Below are 12,962 nucleotides of genomic sequence, written 5' to 3'. Positions count from 1 at the left end.
AGTACAAATATTGGGAGGAAATTTATTCTTCCTGGTGGTGGGTTAGCAGGTAGGTGGAGGATGTAAAATTGGATACACTGCTATGGGCACGATTCTTGGTATATATTCAGCCATCCTTGTCCCTGTCTTCACCGTAATTTTATACATGGCAAATGAAGCATCAGCTCGCCTGCCCAGAAGAGGGTCAGTTGGAGCAATTAAATTGCTAATCATTGGATACTTAAGGGCCTTTTCCTGCTGTTGCCATGATTTTCCTTCCCAGATGGTTGAAATTCAGACCAATGTAAATCCAACTGGTTTTCACTATTGAAATCAAAAGATTGGGCCAGGGGAGAAGAGTATCTATATTAAGGGCCCCCAAACCTGGTGTCCTACTCCTGGTGGGATCTGGATAAATGAGTTAACAAGATATAAAAGTTGAAACTCAGGCAAATTAGTCTGTCAAGGCAAGATCAGAAATATGGCTTCTGGTTGTCAAAGAGTAAAATCTTGGACCAACACTGAGGAATTCTTCACAGAGAAACATGATAAGCATGTGGAAAGGCTGGTCAGAAGACAAAAATCTTGCTATCATTACGAAACAGTTGTAATCTCTGATACAATATAGGTTTATTTCAGATGAAGCATATAGAATGTGTTACATACCCTTCTTTATTTGTGTACATCACTTGTTTAGCCCAGTGCACAGAGAATTTTGTATCTATCTGTTACTTTTCATTATACAGGCTTATATAATTGTCTACTAACACAGCATTCTGTCAGTGATGTGATTATGGTCAGTTGTAAGCATGAACAGAGAGGCTACATTTGCTATTGAGAATACCATGTTTTGAACTAACGGTGATCTTTCACAGTATTGCAATAAAGTGATTGGTTTTTCCATGCTGAAACCAGAGAAGTGCAAACCTAGGAATAGGAACATATTCCACCATTCAGTTTGATCAAGACTGATCCATTTCTCAAGTTAATTTACCCAACTTTGTTCATGTCCTTGACACCTTTATCATTCAAAAAATCTCAATCTTGAAATTTATAACTTATCCAGGATTCTCAGCCTTTTACAGAAGTCAGTTCCAAATTTCCATTTCCATTCGAGAGATAAAGTGCTCTTGATTTCACTTCTTACTCACCTTGCTGTAAGTTTAAAAGAATTGCTCTTTCTTCTCAGTTCTCCCATTGTAGGAAGTAACTTCTCTGTATCGAATCCCTTTATAATTTTAAACATCTCGATTAGAGCACTCTTCAACTATATAAACTCAAGGCAATACCAACCCAGTCTATCCAAACTCTCCACATAATGTAATTTTCAAAACCTTGGTACCATTCTGGTGAATCTGCACTGTGGCCCCACAGCTCCTCCCTCCCTCCCAGACAAACTCAGCTTTTATTAATTTGTGTACAGGAATATCTAAATCCCTTTACTCTTCTGCAGCCAGCTTCTCACCAGTAACAAAATAGTCCACTTTTTCCTTTCTCATATCCAAAGTAAAGATCATAAGAAATAGGAACAGAAGTAGGTCATTCAGCCCCTCAAGCCTGTTCCATCATTCAGTGGCTGATCTGACATTCCATACGTCCACCTTCTTGCATTGACGTCTCCACCTCCTGATGCTGCCTGGCTTGCTGTGTTCTTCCAGCCTCCTGCTTGTCTCCTTTGCATCTACAGTTTTTTTGTTATTCACTTCATCTGTCTATGTTGTTTTCCAACTTTCTAATTCCAACATGTTGTAACATCCTAACTTAGTGTCATCTGCAGCCTTAGTTAAGCAGCTCGATTCCTACATACAGATCACGAATATATATTATGGTGAAAACCGCAGGCCCCGACACAACTTCACAGTATGTATTTTAGCTGTCTTCTTCCATAAATAATTTGTTGTAGAAAAATGAAATAAAATTAAAGAGAAACTGTAAACCAAAGCAGCGGTGACATTTATGGACTAGGTAAATTTGTATAATGTCATCAACATTCCATTTGTATTTTTTTACTATGTGAGCATGATTTAACTATGTCAGACTCTTGACTTGTAATGATGCAAAATTTCCATTTAAAGCGTTCTCAAGGTAAACAATTTATGTCAGAGTGCCCTCTATTGATACTACATGAGCATCGTAACATGTTCACTATTCATATTTCTGCATTTCTTTTGAATTGGTGCTTTCTGTAGATTCAGATTCATAATAACAGTTCTACAATTCTTATTTGTATACATTTTGGAGCAGTGGAGCTAAAAGAACTCTTAGCGAATTATTTGCCCTGCTCCCAAAATATAATGTGACTCAGAAAAAGTTTCATAATCTGAAATTGTTGGATGGTCCAATCAAGCAGTACAAGTCCTAACAAGCAGATGCTCGATCACTTTTATCCTAGTCCCAGATGTTGTGTGTATCTTTGCCTTTCATAACTTTACCTCTAAGGGACTTTAAAGACAGGTATGGTATATATTTTTAAGGCTGCAACTCCTCCTAGGAGTCAATCTGACTGGCTATGCGGGCAACACACACACTGAAACCAGCACAACACACTGAGCTCAACTCTAATACTAATTTTATAATTTACAATGTGTTTTACTGTTGTAAATAAGCTAAGCCACACAGTTAATCAACCTCTAAGGAGTGGTTAATTCATAGACCAAAATTGTTAATGTGACCCCATCACAAATCATGGCTGAGATGGGTCTGCCCCTCAAATTACTGATACCAGCTCCAATTATGCAACAGGGCTGTTCCACCAGCACTTTGCTTCTCTGTCAGAAAGACAATTGGGCGGCTTCTCAAAATTGTTCTTTTTACAAATATTTTGCCAATGGGTCTCTTTACAAAGATATTCAACACCCTCCAAAAAAAATCTTCCTTTGCTAAATTCTTTTTTTGATTAGATTACTTACAGTGTGGAAACAGGCCCTTCGGTCCAACAAGTCCACACCGCCCCGCCGAAGCGTAACCCACCCATACCCCTACATCTACCCCTTACTTCACACTACGGGCAATTTAGCATGGCCAATTCACCTGACCTGCACATCTTTGGACTGTGGGAGGAAACCGGAGCACCCGGAGGAAACCCACGCAGACACGGGGAGAATGTGCAAACTCCACACAGTCAGTCGCCTGAGGCGGGAATTGAACCCGGGTCTCCGGCGCTGTGAGGCAGCAGTGCTAACCACTGTGCCACCGTGCCGCCCACGGTGACAGAGTTCATACACCAGGTCACTGTTGAGCCTTGAGTACGGCACAAACAACAAACTTTCCCTGGAAATCAGGGGAAATTAACGTGAAATTCCCTGGATACATTTCTGTTCAACAGAAGAGGGATGGATAGTACGATGCCATTTAACGCAGTTGAGCAAAGTGTAAAAGATCATCCCCAATAAGATGGAATCCTAGCATTCATCCCTAAATTTCGGTGTTCCCTATCCCCAATCATATATTTTTGGCTTTTCTACCTCAACCAGTTGGTCCTCCAGCTCCATGTTAGTGGAGAATGTTTTTTTTAGATGGAAGAACTTGTCGACCAATACCTTAATATGAATTTAGTGAGTAGTCATTTTTATAACTTGCTTTACAGCTCGCACACGTATCACAAATCCCCCACAGGAACAAAGTGTAATCAAAGGAACCATGGCAGTCCTAACCTGCGGTGTGACCCATGACCCCAATGTTGTAATCAGGTATGATTCTTATTGAAATTTCTCATAGACTGCACAGTGCTGAGCATTGGAACACCATCCAATGCTTCTGTTGTATATTTTGCAGAAGCAACCATGACCAACTAATCCTTGGAGTAGTGTGCTGCCACAAATCTTCCTTCCCACACTTGAGCTAAGGGCTCACCTGACTCACAGTACTGGACAATGGACCACTAGTGAATCTTGTGAAGCAGAAGCATTTGTCTTAACAACAAGATGTCATTAATTGCATGATAGTAATAGGTGCAAGTCACATTGACATAATTAGTAAGAGAGAGGATTGGCACATTAGATCCCATCAGAATCTCAAGCTGGAGAGTTTTTCCTCATCCAAGACTTTGTTATATCATCAGATTAGATGGAACATAATGCAGTCTCCAAAGTTAAACTTTCAGACTTATCACCTTATCCAATATCTTCATTACAATACCGGTTAGCTACACAGCCTCTGTCCATTACTCCTTATGATTATGATTTGGAGACTGGGACTGGGTTGTACAAAGTTAAAAATCACACAACACCAGGTTATAATCCAACAGGTTTAATTGGAAGCACACTAGCTTTCAGAGCTATCACCTGATGAAGGAGTGTCGCACCAAAAGCTAGTGTGCTTCCAATTAAACCTGTTGGACTATAACCTGGTGTTGTATGATTTTTAATTCCTTATGATTATTTGGATCTCTTAGTTTCGGAGGTCCAAAGGTAAAGCAAAACCATCACGATGCAGCATTTTCTGTTCTCTTCCTGAGGTTTGTGGATTGCATAACTTGAAATAGAGCTCAGAAGGCCGGAGTAATTTTTCTTGCAGTTGTGAATGTAGTTGATTCTTCAATTAGAATTTAAAATTTTAAAGATCATTTCCTAGCACAAACCAATTATTTCCTTCTTAAAGAAGGAAGTTTGGATTTGTAAAGGGTTAGCGGCTACCTTTTGGGAAAAGATGATTGCTAGGTCAGAGTGGTTTTTAACATCGTGCTGTGATTGACCAGGCACTGAACCACAACTCGGGTATCAGTGATGACAAAATTTGATGTTGCATGTCTTTGATGGCTGATAGGTAGTGTTAGATGATGGTGCAAGAGGTTTCCTCACCTCTGTGACTGAAATCATTAACATAATGAAGCTTGAGTCTGAAAAATATGTTGTTGGAAAAGCGCAGCAGGTCAGGCAGCATCCAAGGAGCAGGAGAATCCTGAAGAAGGGCTTATGCCCGAAACGTCGATTCTCCTGCTCCTTGGATGCTGTCTGACCTGCTGCGCTTTTCCAGCAACACATATTTCAGTTCAGATCTCCAGCATCTGCATTCCTCACTTTCTCCTCCCTGAAGCTTGAGTCTGTCTGATTCTCATTCATTAAGCTTCACTTGGGAAAGTAATTATTATACTGGCAAGGGTAGCTGTTTGCTAAGTAGGAATGAGAAGGATTTTAAAGCGTTTTTTGATTGAGCTTGAGCTGCTTGATACATTATGTCACAAAAGCAGATGACACAAACCAGGTCACAACCAAGGATACAAATAACACAAAAATAATCTAAAACGGTTCTGTAGTTAGCTAAAGTCTATTAGAGATACAACCTAATTTATCCCACTTGAGTCAGTGCAAATATTTGTCAAATCTAATGCTCTCCAATGATTTTGTGGTGTCATCCTCAGATACTGGAAAGAGCTTGTGTTGTATTTCAACCTAGAAGGCTAGCTCTCTTAGTTTCAATGGTCAGCTAAAACCAAGCAATCTGTTGGAGCATTGGCTTTCAGTCATCTGGAGCTGAGCGGGATAAGGCCAATGCTGATATATACTTCATTAACTTCCATCAGGGAACCAATTAACTGAAATGAATATCTATGATCAGACGTATTGATGTTTGGTTACTAGTTAATGTTGGCAACAGGTACCTGGGGTGAATAAACAATGAAACTATGTTGTTTTTCCTCCAGTATACTACTGTAATATGTTCATCCTATGAAATTTAGTACTATGACATTTTCTACACTTGTTATGCAGGCATGTGTGGCAGAAGGATGGGGCTATAATTGATGTGAATGCCATCCCACGTATGAGAGTTGATGAAGCAGGAACATTGTATATCTCTCAGACCTGGTCAGGAGATATTGGATTGTACACCTGCAAAGTGCTATCAGTAGGAGGAAATGATTCTCGCAGTGCTCAAGTCAGAGTCAGGTAAGTGAGGAATTAATGAGATTGTATTGTAGACTCATGACTAATATCAAGCACATGAAATCAGGAAATGTAGCAGAATTGCTAGCAATCTGGCTACAAAATAACAAATAGGGTGTTGGGTTAAAGGTAGTTATTTAAATTGACAAGAGTTGGGAAGTGGTATTCCACTAGGATCTTTTCTAGGATCACTGTTGTTCGCGATATATAAACAATCAGAATTCTGGAATCAGAGACATGATTTAAAAATTATTAAAACACATCACATTGCAGAGTATATAATTCACAGTGAGGAAGACTGTAGCAAAGTACAAAACATTACGACTAAATTTATATAATGAATATGTAAGTGAAATTCAGTATCAATAATTGAGAGCTGGTACATTTTGGAAGGAAGGAAAAGGTCATGTACTCCTTGGAAAATAAGAATTGAAATGGGATAGAGCAGCAAAGCATTCCTGATGCACCAATCATGAATGCAGAAATACAGGTAAAGAAAGGCCATGAAAACAATAAACAGGGTTAACTTCTAAAGAGATAGAAACAAAGAACACAGAAAATTATGCTAACCATATACCGAACCATGGGTTCGCCAAATTTCAGGTACTGTGGCCCAGTTCTGATCTCAATATTAAAGAGACATTGAGGCACTAGTGAAAGTGCAGAAGAGGTTGTATCGATCAAGACAGAACAAACAGACCTTTTTTTTTCTTTAAGAAAACTGAGAGGTGGCCTAAAAGAGGTCTGTGAAATTCAGAAATGTGGCAAAGACAGTGAAGGCATTTCTACTTGAGACTAAAAAGAGGGTGGGGCATGTAAAAATAAGTCAATCACTAATAAATCCAAAAGGAAATTCAAAAGGGACTATGTTCAACAAGGTTCCCCATGGGAGACTGGTTAGCAAGGTTAGATTTCACGGAATAAAGGAAGAACTAGCCATTTGGATACAGAACTGGCTCAAAGGTAGAAGACAGAGGGTGGTGGTGGAGGATTGTTTTTCAGACTGGAGGCCTGTGACCAGTGGAGTGCCACAAGGATCGATGCTGGGTCCTCTACTTTTTGTCATTTACATAAATGATTTGGTCACGGGCATAAGAGGTACAGTTAGTAAGTTTGCTGATGACACCAAAATTGGAGGTGTAGTGGACAGCAAAGTGGGTTACCTCAGATTACAACAGGATCTTGACCAGATGGGCCAATGGGCTGAGAAGTGGCAGATGGCATTTAATTCAGATAAATGTGAGGTGCTGCATTTTGGGAAAGCAAATCTTAGCAGGACTTATACACTTAATGGTAAGGTCCTAGGGAGTGTTGCTGAACAAAGAGACCTTGGAGTGCAGGTTCATAGCTCCTTGAAAGTGGAGTCACAGGTAGATAGGATAGTGAAGAAGGCGTATGGTATGCTTTCTTTTATTGGTCAGAGTATTGAGTACAGGAGTTGGGAGGTCATGTTGTGGCTGTACAGAACATCGGTTAGGCCACTTTTGGAATATTGCGTGCAATTCTGGTCTCCTTCCTATCATAAATATTAGATTAGATTATTTACTTACATTTTGGAAACAGGCCCTTCGGCCCAACAAGTCCACACCGAACCGCCGAAGCACAACCCACCCAGACCCATTCCCTTACATTTACCCCTTCACCTAATATTACGGGCAATTTAGCATGGCCAATTCACCTAACCTGCACATTTTTGGACTGTGGGAGGAAACCGGAGTACCCGGAGGAAACCCACGCAGACACGGGGAGAATGTGCAAACTCCACACAGTCAGTTGCCTGAGGCGGGAATTGAACCCGGGTTTCTGGTGCTGTGAGGCAACAGTGCAAACACTGTGTCAGCATGCCGTGTGAAACTTGAAAGGGTTCAGAAAAGATTTACAAGGGTGTTGCCAGGGTTGGAGGATTTGAGCTGTAGGGAGAGGCTGAACAGGCTAGGGCTGTTTTCCCTGGAGTGTTGGAGGCTGAGGGGTGACTTTATAGAGGTTTATAAAATCATGAGGGGCATGGATAGGATGGATAGACAAAGTCTTTTCCCTGGTGTGGGGGAGTCCAGAACTAGAGGGCATAGGTTTAGGGTGAGAGGGGAAAGATATAAAAGGTACCTAAGGGGCAACTTTTTCACACAGACAGTGGTAAGTGTATGGAATGAGCTGCCAGAGGAAGTGGTGGAGACTGGTACAATTGCAACATTTAAAGGGCATTTGGATGGATATATGAATAGGAATGGTTTGGAGGGATATGGGCCGGATGCTGGTAGGTGGGACTAGATTGGGTTGGGATATCTGGTCGGCATGAATGGGTTGGACGTAGGGTCTGTTTCCATGCTGTACATCTCTATGACTCTATTCAAAGAGTGTGCAAATGGGTACCAGAGTTAAGGTAACAGTATTGATGCATTTAAAGTGTAGCGAGGAAATTATATGAAGGAAGTGAAGAAATAAAAGTTATGCTGACAAAAGTTTGACAAAAGAGCAGTGGATAAAGTTTTGGGTGGATGCACATGAGCTGAATTGACTAACTTATTTCTGTGCTATATCTTCTGTGCAAAACACGTAACCAAGAACAGCAATAAAATCTTTTCATTAATGGTATTTGCCACCAGTTATTGTTTATGGAATTAGTGCAAAAAGGGACGTTTTCATCTAGCTTAATATCAATATGAATATAACTGTTAACTGAGCATCAATGAACAGACTGAGCAACAATCAAAACTGTATTACTGCCTTTAGAACCTATCAGCAAAATCAATATCACTTGCAAAGCATTGGGCTGGTATTTAGTGTGGCTTGGAGACTGAGATACCTGAGGAAACAAATGTGAAGAGATTAAAAAGGTGGACAAGTTGCATTTTGAGTTAGCTTTATCTTGCTTTACTTTCTTACTATAGGCAGCTCCCACATGCTCCAGAGAATTTGGCAGCCCAGCTGAGTACCAGTGAAAAGAGAGCCATTTCCCTGACATGGTCAAAAGCATTTGATGGCAATAGCCCCTTGATTCACTACGTCTTGGAAGTGTCTGAAAACAGTAAGTGCTGCAGCAACACATTATTCAGAGCATATAGCTTAAATTCTGACACATTATAGATTTTTCATTGGCAAAATTAAAGCTAAGCAATTTAAAAAATGCCATTCGTTTGGTGGTACAGGGTTTGAATACCAATGAACAAGAGACATGTGGCTGACTCTGTTGGTTGCAGTCATCTGCAAAAATGCAAGAATGCCAAATTACAAATGGTTACAACAATCTATACTCCAGAAAAAAAGAGAGCTGCCGGTTTCTTGACTTCCCAAGAAATACAATATATCAAAGCCATCCTTTGGGGCAATGGCTGTCCTGTTATATTCATTGTTCACTCTGTACCACACAAGTTGGCAAATGGGCCAAAGACCACCACCTCTGAACCTGAAAAATGCCTGATCTATATCACATTATCCTGGAAAGTCAGAATGTCCCATAAATTTGAACAGCAAGATAAGAAAACTATTTCACACTGCTACTGTACAGTGGCTATGTGATTGGTATTTTCCATAACAGGGGATTGTTATTAGACCAAAAAGATGTTTTGCCTCTGTTTGTACAGTTGAGCACTGTGGTGTATGAATTGCACTGCTGATGTGATGCCAGGTAAGTAGTTCCGCAGATTGGTTGCAAACTTAACAATGTTCACCTTTGTTCATATAACACCCCTTCTCATTGTCCTACACATATCAGGGTTTAACAGAGAACAATTTATACCAATTGCCTTCAAGCCAAAAACTGAGTATTCTCAAACAACTGTGTCTTTTTTGCTCCAGATTCCCCTTGGACTGTTCACCTGATGAATGTTAACCCGGAATCAGTGGGCCTGATGGTCAGAGGACTCATTCCAGCCAGGTCTTATCAGTTCCGTATCTGTGCTGTGAATGATGTTGGAAAGGGCCAATACAGCAGAGAGACTGAGAGGTATTCATAGCTTCAAATGTGGTGCAGCTGCCTTAAAAGATGAAATGTGATATGCCATAAATCTCATTGTGATTATACCTGAATATTACAAACTCTGTGGTCAAAGTCTAATTGCTTGGTTGCTTTGCATGTCACGTTAATTATAGAGTGGACTTTGTTTCTTACTTAGTCATACTCATTTACAATTTCTAACTTGTCTCAAATGGTTTCATTATAGAAATAGATTTCTGTCAGAGGACTTTGTCAAATACAATGCAACTGTGGCCACTTGCCAGTTTTCATAATGTATTACTTTTAAGTGCTAAAAAGTTACAATAAATTCATGAGTCATTAGTACAACGTGTTGGGTACAATCCATGTTTATTTTTTGAGGTTTTACCAAAACTGAATCTTTATCTTCATATATTTCACAACCAAATGGTTTAAATTCTTGCAGGTTGTCATTACCTGAAGAACCACCAAGCGCATCGCCACAAAATGTCATTGCAAGTGGCAGAACTAATCAATCGATCATGATTCAATGGCAGCCGCCCCCAGAGAACCATCAGAATGGGGCCTTGAAGGGTTACATTATCAGGTATCTCAGAACTGAGATTTTGTTGTTGGTATTTATGAATGAAGCTTAAAGTTGATGACCGTGGCTATGTATTTTTGAAAATATATTTTTTCCTGTGGTTTCCATCATAAAATGCACTTCAGAGCTGAGGCAAAAAAGTCTAAAAGATGGAAAATGTTGCCATATTCAGTTTTTTTGTTAAACTATCAAGTGAATTAACATGTATAATTGATGTCTTAAAGCAGAAACACTCGCTTAATTTTCTTCTGTACTTTTTAACATTGTCTACAGATTGTAATTTGCTGGGTTTATATTTAACATGTTGAAAATTGTGCTCAATATTTAATTTTTTAATGACCTCCCTACACAACATTAATAAGTACCTAAGGTCATTTCCTGCTTTTCTGCACTGGTTTTTTTATTGATGGACAGAAGGTCTAACACTGCATGGCAAGGCCATCAGCAGTCTGGCTTCCTCTGGTTTCTCATAGAGTTCAGGTTGCAGATGCAGCAAGACTCACTGCTATCAATGGCATGGCTAGCACTGGAGAGCTGCAGTCATCTCATCAGTTAAGCAGCTCTGGGAGGCAAGGCATCCTCCAACATCCAGATGGAAACCATGACCTCAGGAAATCTACAGACTGCTGCCAACTAACTTTCACCTTGGTTTCCTGGCACTGCAGAGATAAACTCATTCTCAACTTTTTCAGCTAGGACCAGGGCCACCACCTTCCTGGAAAATTTAGAATATGGTCAATCTGAAAATCGCACATCAGATGTTTGCATTTGAAAACATCTAGCTATTGCAAAAATATCCCTCCCTTGCAATCTGACAGTACTTTTCTAAGTTATATTTTCTTATTAGCAACACCATTTGTCCATTCCCTGGTGTGTATACTTTTCAGAAGTTTCCTAGGGAAAGTGTTTGATTGACTTTTCTCTTCTTATAGGTACTGTTTGGCAGGTTTACCTGTGGAGCACCAGTATAAAAATATCACTAGTCCTGATGTTAATAATTTCTTACTGGAAGACCTCATCATTTGGACCAATTATGAGATTGCTGTTGCATCGTATAATGGGGCTGGACTAGGAATTTATAGCCCAACTGTCACTGAGTGGACCCTGCAAGGAGGTGGGTACTGAATATTTACTGCAGGAGAAGTGGGGAGTGGGAAAGGTACCATTAGGTAGTGTTGCTTTATTAAAATCATTATTCCTAGTTTGTAAAGTAAAATCACTTGGTCTATAAACGTAGCAAATAGTTTTTTGGGAAATATAACAATTCAAGAAATTCAAGTACTTCTTTGAAAGTTGCATGTTATGGTAAAGATTTGCACACATGTAAAGCAAATGATAGCAAATCTTTTATGCACACTTAAAATTTAGTTTTGATCAAAGTTAATTCCATTTTAACCAGAATTGATACTAGTCCTTGAGTACTGTTGGGTCACATCAATGTGCTGTTTTATCCTCAGACCAGGGATTCATTTATGCATTTGCCACCAGCCACAGCTGGTTCACTCAGATCAGCTGCTTTGAAGACCTGCATTTCATGGATCTTTCCATGTTCCAGTTTGAGTTGAATGAGAATCATAGTATCCCGACAGTGTGGAAAGCAGGCCATTTGACCCTCCAATGAGCATCCCATCCCTCTAATCTATCCTTGCAACCCTACATTTCCTGTGGCTAATCCACGGAGCCTGCACAACACGAGACACTATGGGCAATTTAGCATGACCAGTCCACCTAACCCTGCATCTTTGGACAGTTTGAGGAAACCAGAGCACCTGGATGGAACCCACACAAACAGTCACCCAAGGATGGGTCCCTGGTGCTATGGGGCTCATTGTTAACGATTGAGCCACCGTGCTCCCCTGAGACTCGCACATTACAAGCCAGCAGCAAATATTTGATTAGATTAGATTCCCTACAGTATGGAAACAGGCCCTTCAGCCCAAAAGGTCCACACCGACTCTTACCCACCCAGACCCATTTCCCCGACTACATATTTACCCCTGATTATTGCACCTGACCCTATGGGCAATTTAGCATGGCCAATTCACCTGACCTGCACATCTTTGGATTGTGGAAGGAGCCGGAGTACCTGGTGGAAACCCATACAGACACGGAGAGAATATGCAAACTCCACAGACAGTCGACCAAGGCAGGAATCGAACTCAGGTGCCTGGCACTGTGAGGCAGCAAAGCTAACCACTGAGCCACCAAGCTACCCCTGGTGGTATATAATTAACAAAGAGAGGTAAAACCTTAATTTTCACCAAGTCCTTGAATTCAACATTACCTTAAAGAGAGGCTTTTTCTGAGGCACAAGAGGAAGAACGTTTTTCACATCTCTTGCTGTCAGTCAGTGAGTGACACTGCAAGCAGTGCTCCAGACATCTGTGGTGCAGATTCTCTGATCCTGTTTGATGGAGAAAAGCACACCATTTGAAGAAACCTTTGAGAGAGTGCAAAATCAGGACAGTATTGAAAAAATCCCTGACACAAATTTGGCATTCATATTGTGGGTATGTACATGATTCTTCCATTACAGTGCAAAGTAGTGTAATTCGGGTTTAGTCTCCCCAACTCCAGTCACAAT

General features: G+C 40.4%; 1 protein-coding gene across 8 annotated transcripts in view; it reads left to right on the top strand.

Annotated features, from left to right (window-relative positions):
* sdk2b (sidekick cell adhesion molecule 2b) overlaps positions 1-12,962 on the top strand; it is a 951,812-nt gene that overhangs the window by 681,984 nt on the left and 256,866 nt on the right. For all 8 annotated transcript variants that reach the window (XM_072558555.1, XM_072558553.1, XM_072558550.1 and 5 more), the window contains 6 exons: positions 3,566-3,668; positions 5,688-5,864; positions 8,750-8,886; positions 9,657-9,804; positions 10,241-10,381; positions 11,311-11,492. In XM_072558555.1, coding sequence (XP_072414656.1) covers positions 3,566-3,668; positions 5,688-5,864; positions 8,750-8,886; positions 9,657-9,804; positions 10,241-10,381; positions 11,311-11,492 — 888 coding nt within the window. The remainder of the gene's footprint in view (positions 1-3,565; positions 3,669-5,687; positions 5,865-8,749; positions 8,887-9,656; positions 9,805-10,240; positions 10,382-11,310; positions 11,493-12,962) is intronic.

Source organism: Chiloscyllium punctatum, chromosome 39, assembly GCF_047496795.1.
Source record: "Chiloscyllium punctatum isolate Juve2018m chromosome 39, sChiPun1.3, whole genome shotgun sequence".
Classification (NCBI taxonomy): domain Eukaryota; kingdom Metazoa; phylum Chordata; class Chondrichthyes; order Orectolobiformes; family Hemiscylliidae; genus Chiloscyllium; species Chiloscyllium punctatum.
Note: the sequence above shows the minus strand (reverse complement) of the source record. Positions and strands in the feature narration are given on the sequence as shown.